We start from the raw sequence: 25842 nt of genomic DNA, 5'->3' as shown, positions 1-25842 counted from the left end.
TCTGGTTGGAGTTCTTGCATTAACTCTTGTCATTAACTTCTCCACATGCTCCGTGTAGCATACTGGTTGGAGTTTCTGCCTTTTCTGAATCTCAAGGGACTACGGTTTCCCATGAGAGACACATGGACATTCTTGGAGGCTTTAGAGACATGTGGCCACCAAGGTAGGTCTCAGGAGTTACAGTGCCTTGAGATGCCAAACATTGTTCTTGCCTATAAAAGGGTCTTTTCCTTTTCTTGGGGAATTCATCCCATTCCATTCTTTCTAAGCTTTGGTGACTTCCAATTTTCCATGCCTTTCCCATTTCATACTTTTCACCATAAGGGACGACGCCTTCCTAATGGAGATATTGCGCCGCTGATCATTTTGCTTTTTTCTGGACGAAACTTTTCTTTGTAGCTTTTGATGATGTAATATTCTTCTTTCTAATCTTGTTTGTAAGATCCTATGCAGTCCCTTTGTTCCTTGTAATCCCATTCAGGCAATAAAATGACTTCAAGATATATATATATATATATATATATATATATTATACTTGGTTGCGCGATTCCGCACTGTATTTTTTTCTTTTGTTTTGCTGCTCTCCTTTTGTTTTTTTTTATTTTCCCTGCGGCCAGTCGAGTGCCTGGGCTTGCACCTTGCAAAGGTTGGGCTGTTTATGATGAATAAAATAATTTTGTGTACCTGGCTGCATGGTCTCCTCTTTTCTTTATAATTTTTCATTCTCGCCGCTTTTCCATGAGGGCTTTGCTTCCTCACCATTGCCTTCTGATTGGCACTTATAGGTTGGTAGAGCCGAAGTTCTGCTCCCTCACCATTGCTTTTCGTTTGACGCTTATAGGTTTTGGCTCTGCTCCCTCACCTGTTGCTTTCCTTTTGGTGCTTATAGGTTGGCAGAGCCGAAGTTATGCTCCCTCATCAATGCATTATGTTTGGCACTTATAGGTTGACAGAGCCCAATGGCTCTGCTCCCTTACCAATTGATTTCCTTTTGATGCTTATAGGTTGGTAGAGCCGAAGCTCTGCTCCCTTACTAATGCATTCTGATTGGCACTTATAGGTTGACAGAGCCCAAAGGTTCTGCTCCCTCACCAATACATTTTGATTGACACTTATAGGTTGGCAAAGCCCAAGGGCTCTGCTCCTTTACCAATTGCTTTCCTTTTAGTGCTTATAGGTTGGTAGAGTCGAGGCTCTGCTCCCTTGCCAATGCATTCTGATTGACACTTATTGGTTGGCAGAGCCTAAGGGCTCTGCTCCCTCACCAATTGCTTTCCTTTTGGTGCTTATAGGTTGGCAGAACCGAAGCTCTAGTCCCACACCAATGCTTTCTGATTGGCACTTATAGGTTGGCAGGCTCTACTCCCTCACCAATTGCTTTCCTTTTGGTGCTTATAGGTTGCAGAGCCGAAGCTCTACTCCATCACCAATGCTTTCCGTTTGGCACTTATAGGTTGGCAGAGCTAAAGCTCTGCTCCCTCACCAATGCTTTCCGATTGGCACTTATAGGTTCTGCCAAGGGCTTTGCTCCCTCACCAATTGCTTTCCTTTTGGTGCTTATAGGTTGGCAGAGCTGAAGCTTTGCTCCCTCACCAATGCATTCCAAGCAGCAACCTTGCACGAAACTCAACAAGTCATTGGAACTTGTATTTCGAATAGTTGTTAGTAGGGCAGAACTCATGGCTCTGGCCCTGTGCTATATACTTCGTGACCAAACTAGAGACATCCTGATGTCTAGCCGTTTGTTGGGAACATATCAAGGCAACATTCAGAATTAGTCCATAAAAATTCAATTTGACAAATCACAACCTTACACCATTTGAATCAGTCTTTGGTTTATACAAAATATTTCCTTAGGTGCTCGGCGTTTCATGGGTGGGGCAATTCGTGTTTTTCCTGGTTCTTAAGTCGATAAGAATTAGGTCTCCCAGTTGCTGCTACCAAATACGACCCTTCCCACTTGGGGCATAACTTGCCTTCTTCCTGAGTTGTAACTAACGTCTGCTTTAAAACCATGTCTCTCACTCTGAAGGAGCGAGGTCGGACCCGTTTGTTGAAATATTGTTCACTCTTTGTTTGTTAGCTGCCGCTCGGCTTGCTGCTTCTTCTCGCCTTTCTTCTAAGAAGTCCAAGTTTTCTCTAAATTTCTCATTGTTGCTATCTAGGTCGAAATGTTATACACGATACATAGACATTGCTACTTCAGTTGGTATTATGGCTTCTGTGCCATAAACAAGGGCAAAAGGAGTTTCCTCGGTGGGGGTTCTTACAGATGCTCGGTATGCCCACAATGTGCTGGGGAGTTTCCCAGCCCACTCCCCTTTCTGGCTTCCCAGCTTTTTCTTCAAGATATTAAGCAATGTTTTGTTAGTTGCTTCTATTTGTCCATTGGCCTGCGGATGTCTCGGAGAGGAATATTTAGCTTTGATTTTTAGTTCTTCAGCACCATTCTCGATAGTGGGAGCCATCAATCTGTCTTCCATTGTCCAATATGAAACTTTGGAAAATTCTGAAGAGGCAAATTACATATTTCCAGAGGAAGTTGGTAATTGCTCGCGTTGTGATCATTGCTAAAGCCTCTGCTTCCACTCATTTTATGAAGTAGGCCACTGTTACTATGACGAATTTTACCCTTCCTTTGCTTGTGGGGAGAGGGCCAATAAGGTCCAACCCCCACTATGTGAAGGGCCACAGGGAAGTAATAAAGATGAGCTTTTTGGGTGGGCTATGAGGTATGGGTGCGTACTCCTGGCATTTGAGACATTTTCTCATAAAATCTTTTGCATCTCTGAGAGAGTTAGGCCAATAATACCCTGTTCATGTAGCCCGCGCAACTAGTGTCTCCTGCCAGAATGAGTCCCACAAATTCATTCGTGTATCTCCGCTAGTACGTATTGGGCCTGCTCAGAAGAGATACACCTTAAGAGGGGCTTAACAAAGCCTCTCTTATACAAAGTTCCTTCTACTATTGTTAAGCGGGCTGCTTGATTTCTAATCTTTCGTGCTTCCTCTCGGTCTTCTGGAAAGTCATCCTCCTGAAGAAATTTCAGAATATCGATGGCCCATTCTGGTGGTTGTACCCATTGGATTGTGGACACTTGAATCCCTACAGCTGCTACATCAATAGTCCGAATTATGGTATGATTCGCGAGGGGCACTTCTTCTTAACCTGAGGTAACTTTTGCTAGACTATCTGCTTCCCGGTTTTCTCCTCTCGAGATCTGCTGGATAGAAGATTATTGGAAGAGGTCATGCTCTTCTCCTACCCGTTGGAGATATTTCTTTAAGTTTTCTCCTTTCGTGAGGAATTGTCTGGTTACTTGTCCCACTACTATCTGTAAGTCAGCTTTTACTTCGACTTCGGTGGCTCCCAATGATCTAGCTATCGTCAGACTTGAAAAAAGTGCTTCATACTCAGCCTCATTATTGGTGACCTTGAATCTGAGTTTGAGCGTAGTCAAGCTTTTCTCCTGAATCTGTTATTATATGCACCCTCACTCTTCCTCCGACCCGGCAAGATGAGCCATCAACGTAGACCTGTCAAGGTTTGCCTTGGGGTGTGACAATTATTTCCTTCGGAAACTTTGAGAATTCAGCTACGAAATCTGCCAATACCTTGCCTTTAATTGTGGTGCGTGAAAGGTATTCAATCTCAAACTCGCTTAACTCAACGGCCCATTTAGTTATCCGACAAGATTTATCAGGTTTTTGCAATATCTTTCTCAGGGGAACACTAGTTTGTACTTTTATTGGTTGAACTTGAAAGTAAGGTCTTAATTGTCTAGCAGCGATTACTAGCACAAATGCTAGCATTTCCGTTCGGGGATATTTGGCCTTTGCATCTCGGAAGACTCTGCTTACATAGTAAATGGGCTGTTGAACCCCTCCCTCTATTCGAGTTAATACGGCGAACACCACATTGGGTGATACCACCAAGTATGTAGTCAGATCTTCCCCTGGCGTGGTTTGACTGAGCAAAGGTGGATGGGCCAGGTATTCTTTCAACTCCTTGAAGGCCTTTCTGCATTCTTCATCCCATTCATGCACTTTCCACAGGACTTTGAAGAAAGGGAGGCACTGATCAGTTGACTTCGCAATGAATCAGCTCAAGGCAGCTATCCTTCCTACGAGTCTTTGAACCTTGTTGATTGTTAGAGGAGGAGGCATATCCACAATTGCTTTGACTTTTTTGGGGTTGGTCTCGATTCCAAGCTATATACCATGAATCCCAAGAATCTCTCCGATTTAACTCCGAAAACACGCTTCTATGGGTTAAGATTCATTTTATATTTTCTAAATACTGCGAAAGCTTCCTGGAGATCATCAAGATGCTGTACTGATTTCTTGCTTTTAACCAAAAGGTCATCCACATAAACTTCCATGTTCCTCTCGATTTGATTTTTGAACATTCGATTGACCAATCATTGGTATGTTGCCCCTGCATTTTTTAGACAGAATGGCATTACTTTGTAGCAGTAGAGGCCTCGATCCGTGATAAATGTAGTTTTCTCCTCATCATCAGGGTTCATCCTGATCTGATTGTAACTAGAGTAAGTGTCTATAAAACTGAGTAGGGTATGCCCGGCCGTTGAGTCTACTATCAAGTTTATCCATGGGAGGGGGAAACTATCTTTAGGACAAGTTTTGTTCAGGTCGGTGAAGTCTACACACATCATCCACTTCCCACTTGCTTTTTTGACTAAAACGACGATCGAAAGCCACTCAGGGTAATGAACTTCCCGAATGAACCCCGCGGTTAAAAAGTGATCTTCTTCCTCGGCAATGGCTACATACTTCTCCACATTGTAGCTGCGATGCTTTTGTTTGACCTTTTTTGCCTCAGGGTTCACACTGAGGCGGTGCTCGATTATTAACACGTCGATGCTAAGCATTTTTTCTTGACTCTAGGTGAACACATCTCGATGTTCGATGAGTAACTGCCTCATGGACCGGTTCAGTTCGATAGGCATCTTAGATCCCATTCGGATAGTTCGTTGTGGTTTTCCAAGATCCACTAGTACCAAAACTAATGGTTCGTTGGGCTCTACCTGCCTCAATGCCTCTTCATCTCTCACTTCTCTATCCAATTCTGTTAGCATCGGAGGTGGTGAAAATGCTACTTCCCCGTGGTCTTCCTCAAGAGCTTGTATAGCTATCGCTTTAGACTTCATTTCTTGTGTGTAACAATCTCTTGCGGTCTGTTGTTCACCATGCATTTCACCCACTTCTAATGGGGTCGGGAACTTTATTTATAAATGATACGTGGAGATTACAACCTTCATTTGATTCAAGGTCAGACGTCCAAGAATTGCATTGTATGTGGATGGGGCTTTCACCACCAGGAAGTCTACCAAGAGGGACGCTGTTTTGGGAGCCGTTCTAGCTAACATGGACATGGTGATTGCTCCGACCGGCTAGATTGTGTCCCCTATGAAGCCTTTGAGGGGCGTAGGTGTAGGTCGCAACCAATCGGGAGCGATCCCTATTTTAGTGAACGTCTCTTAGAAAAGGACCTCAACAAAACTGTCGTTGTCAATCAGTACTTTTCTAGTCCGATAGTTAGCAATTTGTGCCGTTACTACTAGAGCGTCATCATGGGGGCGTGAACAACCTTCTCCATCTTTTTCACCAAAAGTTATAACATACTCCCTGGTTTGATTCCTATGGTGAATGGATGGTTTGTACGTAGAGAATACCTCTTCATATTGGGCTCTTCTTGCATGGGCCTTCGGTGCCGAGGAGGTCGTTCTCCCTTCAGCATATCCTCCAGCTATGGTGCTAATTTCCCCTATCGGAGATTCCTTTATTCTTGAGTCCCTTCGATGCGGACTCTCCTTGCGTGGATTCGTGGTCCTTCTCCCATTAGGGCTTCTATTTCTCCTGATGGGATCTTGACTTCTCCTGGTGTCACTTCTCCGAGCAGAGTCTTGATCTCTACGACTCGGGCTGTGATGAGGTGGACTTCAGTTTCTCCGAATTGGGCTTCAGTTCCGATCTATCTAGGAATAGGGTCGGTAGTCGCGTTGTGGTCCATCTATCTCGTTCTCGTATCGGTCAGTGCGAGCCCCTGGGTCTCCTACCTTTCTTTTCCACGTGTAGCAATCTTCAGTATGATGTTCGCCACTCTTGTGAAAGGAACAATACCTGGGACGTGACGAACCTCGCCTTTGCTCTTCCCGTGGCTCTTCCTCAGCTTCCACCTTTAGGTTAGAATGTATATGAGGACCGAGCCTTCCTTGTCAGACATGTTCGCCTTTGACTTTAGTTTCGTAAGTCCCCTTTTTGTGGTCCCCTCTGTTTGATCCTTTATGCCGATCTATAATCTTTTTGTCTACCCTTTCCATGTCACTCTTCCTAGGGGTAGTTAGTGCTTGGAGCATATCTTCCGCATTTATGAAGCCGTATGCGTAGTCCATAAATTTCCTTAGGGTGGTCGGGGTTTTCCAAGCGATTTCTGTCATGAAGGGGTTACGGGGCCAGACCCCATAACAGTGCAGCCAAGGTGATTTGCTCGTCTTGGTCGTCTGTCATTATTCATTTTTTGTTAAATCGGGAAAGATATGATTTGAGTCTCTCGTCATCCCTTTGTTTAACAGTCAGAAGGTAAGACACTAGCCTTATCCTCATTCAACTGGCCATGAACTATGTTAAGAAGAGACGTGCCAACTTATTGAAGTTGTCCACAGTTCTGGGTCGTAAGGAACCAAACCACTTTCGTGCTGCCCCCTTCAGAGTGAGGGGAAAAGCTATGCATGCTACTTCGTTGGGGAAGCCATGGAGGGTCACATCGGCCTTGAAAGTCTCTAGCTATTCCAACGGGTCTTTTGTCTCGTCATATGCTTCTATCTGATGGACTTTGAATTTCAAAGGTATTGGTACCGCCATAATCCCAACACTGTACAACAGTTCAGCGTTAGTAATGAGTTGATCTACTGTTGAGGGATGACCCATTTGCTTAGCTACTTCTAACTAAATTTGTATGTTGACTCTACGACGTTCTTCATCTACGGTGGTTGCATGAGGACATGCTTCAGAGTGATGACTCTGTTGATCCGCCTCTGGTTCTTTTTTGGCCCTTCACAAGGTTGCATTTTCTTGATGAAGGGTCTCCATATCCGCCATAAGTTTTTGTATTGCTTTGGTTTGTTCATTAAGTCTCGCCTCCATTACTTCAGATTGTGATACTTCACATTGTGAGCGCTGAGAGCAGGTTCTTAACGAAGGACATGCTAGTTATGGGACAACAGAGATTCCATAGATATCGCCACTATTGATGTCATGTTTCGCGGGCCTGTGCAACTCCACTCTGTCAAGGCTTGAAAGATCACCTGCACGGTCAACAAAGGGGGACCTTGAGGTCTGTTGATACTCCAATGCTTAAGTCAGTATGGTGCTAAGGTTAAGGATGAAATATATTGACGATGATTGTGTTAGATTACCTACATGTGTGCTGCTGGTGGTGTTTATTTATACTTGCCGACCTGGTCTCCACGGTAGTGGAGCGTTGAATAGTAGGAGATTATATATTTATGTTGTCCACTCGCCGAGCTATCCTTTTGCCGTCAGTTCACCGAGTTATGAAGTGCTCAGTGTTAATGATTGTTGTTCGACCTTTGGGCAGCATTGAATGCGACGTATATTCTGTCTTGGGCCCTTTCCATCTCATTAATGCTGAGTATGAATGCCGCACGTTTTCTCATCTGGCATTGAATTCTATACTCCTTCCCTCTTAAGCATTGCATGTGTTTTCTAATGTAAGTAAGATTCAACCAAAGTCTTATACCCGAGTCCAAATCCAAGTGCTGCCGTTTGACTCGGGCTATTTTATGCATCCGGGCCTTAATCTAGGCCTTGTGTCCTAGCCTAGACCCCAAGATTTAGGTATTATCCTAAGCCCTATCTTTAACTCAATTCCAATATATTTTCCCCCTTCACAAATGACATCCGGCCCAATTCTCTAAACAAAAAATCTGACTTTCAAAACACTCCCGTGTAAAATATATATATATATATATAACAGAAGATGATCTGCTGAGGTGCTTTAATTTGGTCATAGTGATAGGGTTCCTCATTTTCCTTTTTGTGAAAGGTTAGGTACGTACGTAGCTAAATTAGGTGACTGAACTCCAAACATCCCCCTTAAAAGTCTCCAACTTTTTCCAACTAGGTTGGCCTTTTTCTTCTTTTCGGTTCTTAGTCTACTTTATAGGGGACTTTCTTTTTTGTTTTTGCTATGAGCTCTGCTTATTAATTTCTCACAACTTCCCATTTTCACCATGCTTCGGGTTTTTCTTCATACCGTGTAGATTTAATGGAAAAAATCTATGCCTGAGTGACCGGAATGGATCACATCCCTTAAGAGTTTTTGACTGAATTCTAAAGCTTAATACCCTATAGTATTTATTGAGTATAAATATTATTACTGTCCGAAAAATTTACTTGAGCAGCTATAATGTTATAAAGTCTAATTATCTATTTTCCACTCTAGGATGATATTGCATGCAAATTCTTTTGAAAAAAAGTAGATAAATATATGATTCACATGAAAAAATTAATTTTTTAGTAATATTATACGAAGTTTGCACACTTATATCTATTACGACTCAATGAATAAATATCTCTCCCAATTTCATAAAGCAAAAGAAGCAAACTGTTGTGTGTGAACATACTCTCTCAATTTCCCAGCAAAGCATCATTTGCAACACAATTTTAGAAGCAGCTTGAGTCACGTCATCCGGGAATATAGATTTTAGGTACTGATGAAGCCCGCCTTTGGCTGTGGGCAATGTATGGCTAGAAATGCAGCGCTGTAGGCATGCGCATGAATAGTTACATCAACGTTCGGTAGCATTTTGGAGGCCCAAAGATGCTAAACCAGGCATCAAACGCCACAGAGAAATGAAAAAAACTACTCAAACTTTTATTGAAAATGAATACCGAAGCCATGTGCTTCTACCAACCATCTATGTGATTGTGATTGTTTCCTTTTAAGATCCGTTTAAATTTATAGATGAGTTGAGATTATTTATGAATAATAGAATAAAATATTATTAGAATATTATTTTTTAATATTATTATTATTTTAAAATTTAAAAAAATTAAATTATTTATTATATTTTATGTAAAAATTAAAAAAAAATTATATGATGAGATGAGAGGAGATAAATTTTCAATCTAAATTAGAGACTTAAACTAAAATAAATTCTAGACAATTTTAAAATATCCAAATCTCGCGCATTCTGATTTAAAAAAATAGTCCACCTATCTATTGATTACATTCTATTTCTTATAAAAGCTAATCTCATAAAAGAGTAAAATACAAAAATAGGGCATGTGATTTGCTTTAAAGTTAAATTGGTCCCATTATTGTGGTTTGCAAAAAAATCAAACTAATCTCTCTACTTTAGACTTTTGTTAGTCAACTTTTAGAGATGATTTGTCATTATTTAACACATGTTCCTTGATTATCCACACGTGTGCCACGTGTTTAAAAATAAAATAAAAAACTTAAAACTCACTGTAAAATGTAAAAAATCTTTTAAAATATTTTAAACACAACAAAAACGTAAAACCGGCCAAAAAAAAAAAAAAGCTAGGGATATGATCTTTACAAAGATACTATGCAGACACATCAGCTAGTCAACAGTAATAAATAAATATATAGCGATGCCATGTCAGCATTGACTGTCAAACACTAGTGACTTGGTCATACCACGTCAGCCAGTATACAGCGTCCTAAGCATTTCTCTTCTGAAAGGTTGTATTTATTACTCCTCGTAAAATTCGTCCTCTCTGCCAAAACTCTTCCTTTCCCGTCTCCTCTCATCCCTTCCAGACCCACTTCTGTGGATCTCACATCCTGCCTGACTAGAAGACCCCCAAAACAATCAGTGTTCAAAGTTCAAACCATCCTCGCTCTATACTCTCTCTTTCTCTCGCTCTCTCTCCGGTGTCAGCAATGGCTGACTATAGTGGTGGTATCTCTCTCCCCCAAGGAAGAGACCTGTTCCACACGTCTGACGATGAGTCCTCCGAGCACAGTCCTCGAACTGTGCCCATCCTCCCCGCTACAGCAGCTGGACATGGCTCATCATCATCGTCCAAGCCCAAGAAAACCAGAGGTACCAGTACTGCCGCTTGTGGCACTGAGTTTGGATCAATCCCAGAGATATCCAAGAAACCAAGAGGCAGACCACCTGGTTCCAAGAACAAGCCCAAGCCTCCCATTGTGATCACCAAAGGCTGTGACTCCGCCGCCATGAAGCCAGTGATCCTCGAGATATCCGCCGGCTCCGATGTGGTCGAGACGGTCATGCAGTTTGCGAACAGACAACACGTGGGTATCAGTGTCTTGAGTGGGTCCGGGTCCGTGTCCAACGTCACACTCCGACACCCTGTGTCCCACACGCCGAGCCTTACCCTGCATGGACCCTTTAACCTCCTCTCTCTCTCTGGATCATATTTGGGTTATCCCACACCAACTTGCTCTACTAAACAACTTTCTTCTTCATCTTGTCTTTCTGGCGCTGTTTCTTTTGCTTCTTGTTCTTCTTTTGGGATATGTCTTGCAGGGGCGCAAGGGCAAGTGTTTGGAGGAATTGTTGGGGGGGAGGTTATAGCGGCGAGTCTAGTGGTGGTGGTAGTCGCAACTTATACAAGTCCGGCGTACCAAAGACTTCCCGGGGAGGCTGATGAATCTGAAGATGATCAGGCTAAGGCTAACATTGATTGTAGTGGTGCTGGTACTGGAAATGGAAGTGAATCTTGCACTAGCAGTAACGCCATGTCCGTGTCTATTTACAGCGTTGGTAGTCCAACCCCGCTCAGGCAGATTGCTCCTGATGTTATGCTCTAGGGTCCTCCCACCTATTCCCCCGCCTAATGAAGTAGAATTTGAAGAATGAATACGTATCATTACATTCAGCTTTAAACATACCCTCCGTACTTTACTCTCAGATTTAATCTCGAAACTGCATGGGCGACTACTTTGATTTGAGGATAATTTGTGGTTTAAAAGGAGAACTCATTAGTTTTCTCTAATTGGTAGCTTTATGGAGGAGTTTATTCTCCGTCCCAGTAATTGCTCAGTCACTACGTACAAATCCAACGGATATCATGATCTGCATTGTTAATTTGCCTTGGTCTTATTTTATTATCTAGATCGATGTTGATGTTTTTAAATTTCCTGGTTTAATTCATTGTTGTTCCAAAGTAATATGTTCGTGTACGTGGCTGGCTTTCATGGTTACATTCAGCTTGTTCATAAAGTTTGAAGTGCTTATCATCTTTTCCAAGGCTTGGATATTGCTGAAGTACTTCTAATTAATGTTGGTTTGTGCTGCATGCCACTATATGCCAAATTATGCCAGCGTTCTTCTGAAATAGCATGATGGGGTTTCTCACCCTCGGGAATTAAGAGCGCCCGCACAGCTCGTACCATCTGATCCCTGGCTAGAATAATTAATAAAGCTTGATAGAAGACACAACAATATGTGTACCCTCGCTGTGTGCATTAATTTTTAATATTCATAGTCCATTTTTCTAAAGAAATTTCAACATCTAAAAAGATGATTTTGACTCAAAAAAGGCTATAATTCCATTAGCTTTATTCTACAATTGAAGATGTGTCTAAATAAGTACTGAAGCACATGGTGTATATGGTTTGGGAAGTCATGTTTTTACCAAGGCTTGTCCAAATTACAGTGACAACACTCGGAACATATCACTATAATAAATACTGTCAGAAGCGTGAAAATCACCTGATAAATGCTTGCACCTACCTCCGTTCTATAATGTATTGGCATTTTGTCCTCTTTCAGCGTATCTGCGTGAGAGAGAAGAGAGAGAGAGACAGACAGACAGACAGAGACAGAGAGTTGCTTTTGTTGGAGGGGAAGTATGATGAAAGATGCTGTGTTGAAAACTGAAAACCTGGCCATGAACAGATGAGGTGACCGGGAAGGGAAAGACTGACGGGGTATATAGTCCATGTCGATAGAGGTCTGAGAAGTGCAGAAGAGCATGGGTGGTACTGCTCACGCGTCCGCCTCTCACTGGCCTCTTCATTTTCACGGGCTTTGCAAGAGAAGAGATCGAGAAACAAATGAAAGCTGCATGCATTGACTTGCCAAGAAAAAGCTGCATTGACTTGCTGTTACCCTTGTTGCTAGCTATTACCCCCATATGATTCCAGTAGGTCAAAGACGAGCTTTTCCTTGCATCTTCTTTCTGGTGCAGTTTTTTGCAAAAACAAGAGTGGGAAAAAAGCAATAAATGTGTTGGGAACTGAAAGTAGTTTGTCTTGCTACTATACTGTTGATTCAGCAACGTACGTACAGAGTTTGAACTGGCCCGGCCAACCAAGGAGCCTAGCTCGGCTCGATAACATTATCCTATGCCAAGACTGGTCACTGTCATCGTTTTATCTTTGGATAATACCACCAGCTTTATTGGTTTCGAATATAATTTTTCTTTATTTTGCGAGAGTTGGAAACTTTTTTTCAGTTTCCTATCTTCTTTGGGTCTCATTCATGGTCCAAGAGCCCAAGAAGATCTATTGTCTCTCTCTGTGTCTTTCCTCCATATCTTAGTTATTTCGACCATGCTAAACTCTAACGTACAATATTCCTCGTTATCCGGTTCAGTCTCTAGGGCTGGGCTGCAGGACACCGCCTCCTGCAGTCGCTGTCCACCACTCTCTCAATCCAACCTGGTCGGCGCAAGCAACCTCGCCCACACCATGCGAGGAGAAGGTTGGGCCTAAGCCCTCTTATATTATACCTCACCCCGACCCAATAATATATATAAATATATATCTATACATACATATAAAATAAACAGATTCTTAAGTACGTCATAAGTATAAAAGAAAAAATCCTAATCCTAAATTTCTCCTCTCTCTATCTCTCTCTCTCTCTCCGCCGCTTCCCTTCTCTCCTCTCTTCTTTCTCAGTTTCTCACTTTCTCCCCCTTCGAAGTTCATTTTTTTCTCTCCTCCTCCTCCTTTTTCCTATTTTCAGTTTTTAATTTTTCTTCTTGACATCTCGTTCTTGAAGCACGGCCATGGAACCATGGCCACAAAGGGCCTAGTTCCTTTTCTTAGACCCACGACCACGTTGTGGTCTTGCTATGTGTCGTTTGTTTGTACTTTATAATTTCTTAGATTTGTTGGATGATAGATGTGTGGATTTGAGGGATGAATTTGTAGATTTTTTGTTGTTTGTCAATTGTTTTGTATTTTCTTGGATTTTCTGGCTTTTTTGGTTGTTCTACCCTGTGGGTGGGCGGTAGATGACAGGGGACGGACGGACCAGGGTCCAAATCAGCCCCTTGGCACGTGGACAGGTGGCTCCGCCTCTAAGGTGCGGGGCCGAATCCGAGGGGGCAAACCCCACCCCCCGCGCATGTAGGGGCCAGGTGCGGGAAGGGGGCACCCCCCGCTCTGGTAGCACTCCTATCAGTCTTGAGGGTGAATGACTTTTAAGGCTAACAGATTGCTTCTATATCTTTGATAGGGTTATAAACAATTAGCATGGAGTTATGATATTCAATGCTCTACCAAAGAGTGAAAAAAAAAAAGATACACAAATGGTTAAATTACCAAATGCATCACAAGCATAATCATTAGAATTACGGTATCAATTTCTAAACAAATTCAAATTTTTGCTCATTTGTTCAATTGGTACAATTCCAATGATCAGTTTTCCCTATCGATTAGGTTTGAAGTTGAAAAAACATACAATCCTAAGTGCTAGCTAGAAGGCCATAATTCATTGCATTCAATATTTAGACTAAGTTGAGATTTATCTTTTTTTGTGTCCAAAAAAGCTCTACCTAAATCAGCTCTTTCAAATAAATTGACCCATAAGTATATATATTTGAAAATAGAACTATATATACCAAGCTTTTGAATACCGTGACGATCCTAAAATGGCATCATAAACAATACTAGTATCGAAATATTTTATTCCAATATTTTAACTGAAACGATATTCAAAGTTTTGATATATACAAGTCGTAGGTGACAAGAAGCTAAGATAAAAGCTTTGCTAAGAACTCAACGATCAATTCCACTACGCTAAGTCAACTTCATGCACGAATTGTGCACACTACCGAAGCGCCTGTTTTATTAAAAAACAATTGATAAAAAACACGACAACGAAAAATAAGAGGGAATCAATAGACTGACTCTCTATAAGAATTAAGAAACGTCTCCCCTATTTTCATACTTGATAGTCTCGAGTCGACGACTCTCTATCCCTCTCCTTCCTCCGCCTACACTTCAGCTACTCTTCACCGCCACCAACGTCTCTCTCTTTTGGGCTGGCTTTCGGCTACTCTCTCCTCTACCGCGCACGTCAGATCTCGGCTGCCTAGATAAGTTTCAGAAGTTCCAAGCCTAGATAAGTTCCTAGTGAAACATGTCTCAAGACTTGAAAAAGAGGTCCAAGAAGCAAAAAACAGAAGAAAAAATGAACCACATAGAGTTAGGTTAACTATCAAGAAGACAAAAGTTGATTCCTCTGCTTCAAATGAACAACAAAAGAATATTATATTTTTTGAAGGAGTAGAGGAAAAAGAAAATATTGACTCGAGTAAGGAAGTTTATAAAATTTCTGAGATGGAAGAAAAGAAATGTAATGTAGGTATTGGTGAGTCTTCATTGCAGATTAGACAAGTAAATCCCAATGCTACAGAATCACTCCACCAAAGGAAATAGGCAGGAAACAACATTATGGGGGAGGGAAATGGAGGGATGCTAAGGGTAAAAAAAACCAAGGAGGAAGGCGTTTGAAGTTTGCCAATCCCATACCACAAAACACAGCGTTTAAGTTTTTGCTAGGTCACGTTTCATGCGCAGGGGTGCACCAAAACACCTGTATACAGAGTTTTCCCCCAACGATCGAAGACAAAGTTTTGTAACATCAACAAATTATGTTTGAATTATTGCATCGCGTGACGTGGTAGCTAGCCAGATCGACCAATTTATTAGACCTTGTTTGTGTAATAATATTCACAACTATTGTTATAAATTTTTAGATTTTTTCTTCTCAAATATCATTTAAACACAAAAAAATTTTCAATTCCAAATTTTTAAATTTTTCATCTAATCATTATCCAAATACAAAACACAATATAACTTTATCAAATTTCCAAATAAAATACAAAAAAAATTACAAATGTTTCAAATTTCAAAATAAAAATTATATTCAACCAATTTTTCAACTTTAGAATATTTTTATTCAACTTTTTCTCACTCATTTTCCAAAACCCAATTCAACATCTTAACTCAAATTATTTCACTACTATTCTGAAATATTCTTAGGGCTTAATTGTTTGGGAACAGAAACCATTTCATTTCATCTCAAGATTTCATTCCCAAACATTATTCAAACACAAACACTATTTAATTTCAAAATTTTAAGTTTTCATCTAATCATTATAACTTTTCCAAAATTACAAACGAAACATAAAATATTAATTTTTCAAATTCCAAAACAAAAATGATATGATAACAATATTTTAATTTTATAATATTTTATTTAACTTTTTATCTCTGCTTTCCCAAAATCTAATAAACATCTAAACTCAAATTATTTTACTATTATTTACAGAATTTTATCTCATCTTACTCCTCACTAAATGTTCAAATTAAGAAGTCCTTAATCTTGCTTTTGCGTACGTTTTTATAATCTTCAAGTTTTGTAAGATTAACGTAGATGTGAACGAAATTTTCTTTTTCGAACATGTAACTAAGATATATTTAAAAATAGGGTCTTATTAAAATATTGTCACACACTTATCACTAATCTGAAAGGTTAGTTACTCCACAAATACCTAGCTACCGGCCAACAAATTTATACAAGTATCACATCCTTTTGAGTAGGGGTGTAACCGATCCGGTTTTAGATAAAATTTAGAATCGAACTGGTATGTACTAATTTTACATTTTTTATAACTGATTACACTTCGGTTATCCTCCTAAATCGGTACCTTCGGTTTTACCGATCTCCAATCTCATCCGGTCCGATTTTTCAATTTTTTTTTAAATGTAAAAAACATATAATAAAGTATTGCTTTTTATGATAAAATGTTATTAATAATTTAATATATGTATTATGTTTAAAGCAAATGATCAATTAAATTTTCATTTTTAAGATTAAAATTTTATTTTATAAATTATAATAACATTATCTTATATATAATTATATTAATAAGATATGATCAAACAAATTACAAATGTTCATATTTAAGATTAACATTTTATGTTATAATTTATAAATTATAATATGAAATTATTTGATATATGATATATAATTATATATTATATATTAAAATTATATATATATAAATATTTTGTATAATATAAAAATTAATTTTATATATACATTTTTTCCAACCAATTGGGTTCGGTCTGGTCCGGTCTTGGAAACTACGGAATCGAAACCGGACCGGATCTTACCGGTTTTTATAATATAGGAACCAGTTCCGGACCAGACCAGTTCAAAACCAGACCAACCGGTCCGGTCCAAACCAGTTTTCCGATTTAAATTTATATCCATACTTTTGAGCGCTTTTGCATGCATTTTTCTAATCCATAATTTGGGATTTTGTAGGCATCTTACAAGCATTCAAATTTCAAAATGACTAATACTCCTAATTCATAATGGATTGAGATTTCCAACAACTTACTACCCAAACGGCAAACACTTCATTTCTAAAATTTGGAAATAAATAGACATAACATGTGGACTAAGGGTGTAAAAAAATATTTGAAAAATCGGTCAAACTGATCCGGTGTGGTACTGGTTTTCATATTTTGGAAATTGGTTTAAACTGAACCGATTATATATATATATATATGTTTTATATTATATATCATTTTTATATTATTATATATATTATATGCTAAATTTCTAATTAATATAACATGAAATTCTAATTTTTATTATTCAATATACTAGTGTAATTAGACACTAAGTATACTATTTCAATCTTGTTATTCAAGTTATTAATCTCACTAATAAGTTTGATACTACTTATACTATATTAGTATAATTGAACATTAACGAATTAGTAATTATTAATAATAATGCTAAATTTTCACAATTAAGTTTAGTAGTAAAAAATTATAAAATTAAACTTATATAATATTACATGTGTAACTAGTAAACCGGAAAACTGGATTGGACTGGATTAAAATCAAAAAAATCGAAAGTTTAGCTTTCGTTGATGAATCAATCCATATCGATTTTTAAATTTTCAAAACTGGTATATATTAGTTTGGTTCCAAAATTTCTCTAAAATCGGACCCGGTTACACTCTAATCATGTGGACCACATTGTATTTACCATCCGTGAGCAGTATTTAACAAAAGAGTTTTGCTACAGAGCAACCACTATAGCAGTACACATAATGCACACCTTACGTGGCTGCTATTTTTTTCTCCACGTATCATTGAGGTTTCCAAAGACGACCATACTTTCTCCCTCCCCAAAATCATCCTTTTCTGCTAATCTTCTTCCCCTTCATCCTTCTCTTTGTCCTCGCAAAGCCACTGCTTCTCCGAGTTGCCCTCCAACTCGAGTCACTCGCCGATCCAACCTGCTCCAACTCGCATCAATGCGCAGTCCCACTCTTTGATGATCTGCTACCTCCTGGAGCACCAACTCGCCACTCATGCCAAGATCCGGGCAGCCACGCCCCAGCCCGTCACCAACCGCTCCATCAGATGACCTCACCGCCAGCCACCACTACTGCTACAACGACAATGTTTACGGGATCCCCTCGCAGGTCAACTCGGACTTCGTGTCTCCCTTCGAGTCCACCGCGAATGGTGGAGTTTTCGTCCTGAATGGACCTTTTCTGCCACTGCCTGGCGAGATGCGTGAGGAAGGGGGCAGCGACTTAGTGGGAAATGGGGAGGAGGGGTGCAATCAAATGGGGAGGGGATGGGGGAGGAGGAAATCAAACGTGCAGGGGTGGGGGGCAGAGCAAACGGGAACGTGAGCTGGGGATGGAGGAGAAATCAAACGTGGATTTAGTAAAATATGAGATAGTGAATGTGCAGAACGTGGTTTTGTTATAGAGTTTTTTGTCATTTCACTTAAGCCACGTCATGTGTGCAATAGATGCAGCCAAACAATGGCTGCTCCCAAGATTTTTTCTTAACAATATAATAGAGGGGTTCACATGATGTTGTGTTTAATTATCTTTCTTCAAAAGTTATAGAGTAAGTTTAAGCTGTAAGATAAATGTCATAAATCCTGATGATTCATTCATTATTACTAGTATATATATGGCATTAATTTGGTTCTTCTTCTCACAAGTCACGTGTTGAGATGTCAAAATTAATCCTCCCTAAGGACCGGTGCTTGATGCAAAGGTTGATCTAATGGAACCATCTTGGTCATGTCTTTCTCCTTTTCATAACAAGAGTAGTACTTAATTTAACTGCATGGGGGATGTCGAAATATTACAAATTATTAACCACCTGCCGGTAACCCATCTATATATAAATATGTATATATATATATATAGTGGTACTGCTACAAATTATATATATTTGTTTCTACAACTAAAATCTTGCCTTAGTACTAGAACAAGGATTAGTGAATAGCAAATTCTTTCATATATCCATATCATTAATAAGGGTATATGACTATTATATATAAATATATATATATATAAATATATATATATATATATATATATATATGCATGGTTGATCTTCGCCCCTGCCTGTCTCCCTCCACCAGTCCCTATTGATTAGGTGGACGGATATTTCAGTCCTATTTCGTCTACAGGTCAACACAAAATCAACATCAAAACACAAAAGTTTAGCATCCAACAAATTGGCCAAGAGACCTATGGCTATGGTCATGGCTGGTCACGGTCACGAGTCTTTAGCTAGCCTAAAGAGACCCACAATCACGGCCGTGGGTCTGTGCGATGCACATCAAAGAAGAAGACGACCAAGGAGTAGAGGAGGAGTATATACTAGCTAGCTAGAGGAAGAAAAAAAATGAGAAGAGAAAGGTCCGGAATACACACGCCTATATATGCATGATATAAACCATGCATCCCAATATCCTTAATTGTTTGCCCAATTAAAATTTTTATTATCACCCGTCAATTTGGCCTGGAGTATAGGTCGCCGGATATCTACCGGCCATGAGCCTACAAGCTAGGTGGAATGGGCAGGCGAGCTTATATATATACTAGTCTAAGGCTCCGTTTAGATTGAGAAGTAATTTCAACTCATCTCATCTCATTTTATCTCTTCATTACAACTTTTTTAAATTCTTGCATAAAATATAATAAATAATTGATTTTTTTTTAATCTTAAAATAATAATTATATTAAAATATTTTAAGTATATTTTATTCAATTTATCTAAAACTATCTCATCTCATTTTACTATCCAAACAGGATTTAATATGATTTGTTTAAATAAATGGACAACACAACCCACTTGCATATTACTAAACAAATTGTGTTGGGGTGACCGATTCACAACCCGCGGATTCATCCACTTTACATGTTTTATTATATATATTCACAACGAAATTAAAAAAATAAATAAAATTATCTAACCTAGTTAACATATTTTTAACTTTAAATTATATCAATTACACATGACATTCACAGCTAAATTCATGAAAAATTAAGTTCCATATATAATTAATATCCAAATGGAAAAGTACTACTAATAAACATAACCCAATTAATTACTTCTTCGACTGCATTAACTAATTTGATGAACGATTTAATTATAATCCAGTTGACCCAATTTGACCCACCATATTATATATACTAAATGATTATAAAATTACTATTAACCTCATCATGTCATGTTGATTATATATATATATATATATATATATATATAAAATATTAGCTTGTCGTGTTTGCGTCATGTTCACTGATTGCATTAAAATTGTCAGCATAATTTATGTAAAATATAAGGATTCTCACATTATAGTTGCTACCTTATAAGTCACCACACAAATTTCTTGGAGGGGCCATTCTATCTATATATGTAACACACCATGCCTTTATTAGAACGATCAATCCTTTTATAATGAATTGGGTGTGACTCGGATTATATATGTTCATGCATTATTATATATTATATATACATGATCTTCCATATTCATCTTAATTTTATCTGCTTCATCAATTAATTTTTTTAATTTTAATTCATCAAACTATCTCATTTAAGATAAGGAAATTACTTCTCTAACGCTTAGTAATTTTGTTTCATCTGTGTGTGTGTATATATATATATATATGACTATAATAAACCCTACTACACTTGATGATTTTCAAATATCAGATGATCTTTCAAAAGACTCCAACTTTAAGGGGCCGAGTTCCTAATTATTAATCTGTAATCATAAAAACCCAGAAATTAAGATAAATTATGATTTCATGACAATTCGGAATGGTTCAAATGTCTTAACTACTCCACCTTATTTCATCTTTCCAGATTTTAGAAACTGATCTTTGAGATCGAACAAATCCTTCTGAACTTTCAGAGATAAGGAAAAGTGACAGAGAAATTAAAGATTAATCCTGGAGGAAGAAAAAAAAAGGTTGGCAAAAGTAGGCCATTATTCAAGTTTGGAAATTAACTCTGCTTAATATTTAGCATAACCCAAGACAGATTTACTCTCCACAATCTTACCCTTTCTCCCATCTTCTCCATTTATTTTTGGGGGGAGAGAGAGAGATTTCTAGAAATGAAACAAAGAGCTAGTTAGCCACCTTAAACAAAAGCAAAGAAATAGCAGTACTACCACAAAAGGAAACCGTACTCAACATTCAACAAGGACGTACTAGGAGTACTCAAAATGCAGATTCATGGATTCGACTATGATATTTAGCCTAGCTGGCAGGTTTTCCGGCCGCCGGAGGCTTCTTTACCGTCGCTGGGCAATGAGTGACGGATTCCTCTTGCTTAGCTTTGTGACGATCCACGGAGCTTTCAGTACCGACGGTGGCACTTGCACCCGTGGCACCATGCCCTGTGAGAACATGACCTGCAGCTGCCTGGCCCATGTCAGATGGCCTTGCTATCTCTTCACCTGATATTAGCTCAGGGGGGAGCACCAGAGAGGCTTGCCGCCGATGACGGGACATTGGTTTGTGCTTGGTTTCTCTGAGAGAGAGATCTGCTTGAGGTTTGAAGGCAAGTGTGGAAGGAAGAAGAAATGGCGTTTCACGAATTTATGATGTGGGTTCCTCTCAAGAGGGAAGAAGTGATAGTGTGATACTCCCACACACGCGCACTCATAGTGCGTGGCCAAAATTAAGATATTACTTCCATAATTTAAATGCATTTTTTTTTATTTCCAAATAATAATATATAAATGTGATTTTAATAAATTAAAAAAAAACCAAAAAAGGTAAAAATAAATAAATAAATAAAGAATCTTCACATCATCCACAAACTCATACAGATAAAGTTTGCCAATTCCATGAGGTATGATATATCATATGCAATCTGAACACACAGACACACGCGAGATGTTGGAGTTGTCAGACACGACCATTTCACGCATGTTGCTGGCGTTAGGTGATAAATGACCGTAGGATGCGTGGTGAGCTACGGGCCACATCTTCTGTGATCTGTTCAAGCATCTAGCTTTGGCTACCTAATTTTTATGGAAAATTCGGGATTCTCTCCATGCACGTGATTTCCTCCTTCTCTTCCTTGTGCGAAATTAGGAGGGAACTTCGCATTAATTATACATTCATTCATTCGTGAAAATATCTTCTAACCAGGTAGCTAGAACCTTGCAAATTATATTTCATATCATGTCCAGGACCTAGCTGTAGAAGAAACTTTGCTCATATAATATTTTTACTCACAAACTGATATGATTTAATGTTACGTGTTAGATAATAAAATATATTTTTATAAAAATAAATCCGACATATTATATATATCAAGTCACGTCAATTTATAAATTTATTTTTATAGAATCTTTTATAGATCTAGTAATATTATTAATCGACTTTCATTCATAAAAATATCCTTTACCAGCTTTAGAACTAACACCGATTGAGATTCATATATCCAAGAACTGCATGCATGTGTAGAACGGTAGAAGGAACTTGATCATTTGACCACATAAAATTATTTCTTGCTAGCTAGTTTTATCATGCATGCCTTGTGCATTTGTGTATGCATGAAGTTTAGTGCCAACTCCAATGTCCTTATTTGGATGTTAAGAATATTTTAAAATATTTATGAATAATAGTAAAATAATTTTTAAATATTAAAAAAATAGCAATTAAAAAAATAATAAATAGTTTTTAAATAGTAATAATTTGCGAACACTAAAAACTCTCTGTAAACAAAATAAAATCCATATTTCTAGTTTCTAGTAACTAATCAATCTCAACTGTACAACATAGACAATCATACTTTGAAAGTCTCTTTCTTGGTTAAATTTGGTCGACTAGTTACGGAATGATCTCATTGGAGGGTCAAAAGTGAGAAAAGAAAGGCATATCAAATTAAGAAGAGATCTAGATCAACTTTATTATCTTTATATTCAATATGCCCAGCCAAAAAAAAAAAAAACAAGTTACTAAATCCAAGTGTCGCAAATAATATGGGATAAATATGATTTGATCATGATATGAGCTCTATATATATATATATATATATGTACCATGCATGCAACAAATTAAAAAATTGAGATATCTATATATGAGTTTTGCTAGGTACAAGTAGTTTGGCGCACTAAACCCAGTACCGACACTGACATAGCTTTTATTATTAAAAAGAAAAAAAAAAAAAGAAAAATCTTAAGAGAAGAAAAGATTCTGTCTCGTAAAAATCATTTCTGTCTACAATTCGCATTGTTTTATTAAATGGATGCTTTATATGTCAGCATTAGTGTGCGACTTAGTGCACGAACTCGCTTACAAGAAGACTTTTCCTCTCTATATATATTTATATATTAGTGATAATTTTTTATTAGTTTTACTTTATTAATTTCAGTCTTTTTTCTCATGATTTCCCATCTTTGAACTTTGATCATATTTTGTGAATCTATGTTTTAAATTAAGAAAAGGACATGTATGCAATGACAAGACTTGAGAAATAGACCACATGCATGGTACTCAGACGACAATGGAGGATTCTATGTGCCGACTCTTTCTTCCCTCTTCTTTCATTAATTCATCTTTAATTTACGTAAAATACAACAAGAAATGTTTTCCAATATTCATCTCATGTCATAGGAACACGAATCACATACAATCCAATAAGAACATGATGATCAATCATTATAAAAAAAAAAAAAAAAACTGTTATTTATAACGAGTTATAACTTGTGCCGATGAGTGATCATTTTAATAGAAAATTATCATTTTTATCGTAAATAACTGATCACATGATATAAGCATTTTTCTTATAGTACATATATATATATATATATATATATACATATACAAATGGTAAGCGATTAGATGGGATATTATTTTGATATCTAGTACATGATGATCATGTATATATGCATGAGATTTCTTTTGCAGTAGATTTTTTATATGATCTGTTAAAACTAGCTAGAGAAGTTAAAAACAGACATGATAAACAATAATATCAGCCGTGAAAGTACAGACACTGATAACGTCCGTCTTGAAAATCATGAAGATCTTTATATTATCTTTAGGAAACCGATCAGAAAAAACATGTATATATTTTGGTTCTTATGCGTATAAAGAACGTCTTTGCAGTATTTTTGGATTTTCTTGTATGGCATTCAGTGCAGTACTGCTCTGTCCGAAACGTAAGTGACAATGAACAAAACGCCACCTGTGCATGGATGGAGGTCCCTAATCTTTGGAGCATTGCATCAATAATGTCTGTTTGGGGGGACAGCATGCACGTACGGACCTTAGAGTTGAGGCAGACAATGTTACTTATTGGCATGCAGTACTTTTGGACAAACTATAAATAATGGACACGTGGTGCACGCACAAACAGCTAGCAAGAACAACATCAATGCTGGTTAGTTTTACATTGCATTATCCACATGATCATATATAATTATTAAAGCTCACATCGATGATCTAAATATTTTTGGTCCACATGATTAATAGGCACAAGTTTTTTTGAGGTCCCCTTGTGCTGAATGGTCAATTTTTGTCGACAACGCATCAGCACTTGGCTCGATTAGATATATAAATTATCTCAATTCATCTCATGATCTCATTATTATAATTTTTTCAAATTTCTATATAAAATATAATAAATAATTCAATTTTTTTAAATTTTAAAATAATAATAATATTCTAATAATATTTTATTAAATTTATCTAAAATCATCTCATCTCACTATTCAAACGAGCCTTTGACCTTTGGCTTCCATCACCTAATCCACTTGTATCCTCTACCATCAAAACTACTAACAACTCTTGGGTTTCCCAATATTTGATTTTTGTTTTACGAAGAGGACGGTATATCAATTTTATTCATTATTCTTACCTTCTTTTTTTTTTTTTTTACGGAAATATTCGTATACAAAAAGAGTTTTGGGTACATAAATCTTAAAACCAAATTAACTAGCTGATCTAAAACACATTCAAATTTACATTTCACCATTGCCTGCCACAAATGTTATATCTGCGTACATTCTACGTACTCTCAACGAACGTCCTAATAATCCAATCATTCCTACCATATCCTTGTGTTTTGCTTCTCAAATCATGTCCACATGAGTACATGACCCCCACATCCATGCACAGCCTCTTTCGTACTCTAAATTGGTATAAACCCAAAACCACATATATATATATATATATATATATATATATATGTTGCTGATCAATAGCTTTCATGGCTTTCCATCTCATGTCTTCTAGCTACTTTCTGAGGTTTTCTATTAATACTGCTAACCTTGATTTCTTGTGAGTATCTTGTCTCATTTCCAAGAGAACCAATCACTCCTAACTTATGCTTGTTAATAAGGACCCATTGTACCTAATTAACTCGACAAACATTAATTTTGTTAGCTAGCCATCAGCATGGCATCATATTCAGTTGTCATGGCAAAGACTTGACTAGTTTGGATGTAGAGATTGGATGAGAAATGTCATCTCATCTCAACATTCAAACACATCACTCAAATATAAATACTTTTTAATTTTAAGTTTTTAATTTTTTCATCTAATCATTACCTAATCATTACAAATTTTTCAATCTTCTAAACAAAATACAAAAACTAATTTAATTTTTTCAAATATCAAAATAAAAATAATATTAAAAATTATATCCCAATAATATTTTAATTTTATAATTTTTTTATTCAACTTTTTCTATCTTATTTTTTAAAATTTTATAAAATATTTTAATTCAAATAATTTTATTATTATTCATAAATTTTTTATCTCATATCAACGTCCAAACAAGGCTTTAAAAGTAATTGGTTCTCGCATGAAGGAGAGTAATATGTATGAGCAATGCTAGATACAGTCCTTATTGGGGGACTGCAATGCAAGCCTAGACAATTTTATCTTTAATTTTTTTAAAAATTACAAAACTATCTTTCCTGAAATGAAGCTTTTTCTTATTTAATAAGGGGCCTGCACATGCAGTCCCCAAGTGGGGACTGCAAATTCTTGGGGACTGCAAATAGAATTTCTCAATATGTATATGAGACAAAGTAAGTGTTTAGTGTAGGCCATTTACTAGTTAGTCCCGGTAAAGGTCCTATATATACTGCATACTTTTCTTTTCTTTAAACAAGGCCCTCTCTAACGCGGCATAAACACTCTCCGTATATTTTTATTTAATTATTGAAATATAATAAGAATAAGTCAAAA

The 25842-nt window shown here is 37.6% G+C and overlaps 1 protein-coding gene across 1 annotated transcript; it reads left to right on the top strand.

Annotated features, from left to right (window-relative positions):
• The first annotated feature begins 9787 nt into the window (after window positions 1-9787).
• On the top strand, window positions 9788-12427 carry LOC108994602 (AT-hook motif nuclear-localized protein 28-like). The gene has a single exon (XM_018969879.2). The coding sequence runs from the start codon at window positions 9959-9961 to the stop codon at window positions 10853-10855; it is 897 nt and encodes a 298-aa protein (XP_018825424.1). The 5' UTR covers window positions 9788-9958; the 3' UTR covers window positions 10856-12427.
• Window positions 12428-25842: the final 13415 nt, after the last annotated feature.

Source organism: Juglans regia, chromosome 14, assembly GCF_001411555.2.
Source record: "Juglans regia cultivar Chandler chromosome 14, Walnut 2.0, whole genome shotgun sequence".
Taxonomy (NCBI): domain Eukaryota; kingdom Viridiplantae; phylum Streptophyta; class Magnoliopsida; order Fagales; family Juglandaceae; genus Juglans; species Juglans regia.
The sequence above is the reverse complement of the archived record's forward strand: the minus strand, read 5'-3'. Positions and strand labels throughout refer to the sequence as shown.

Bases quoted from the DNA above. Each gene is read 5' to 3' on its own strand.
- LOC108994602 (XM_018969879.2), top strand. From the start codon at position 9,959: ATGGCTGACTATAGTGGTGGTATCTCTCTCCCCCAAGGAAGAGACCTG.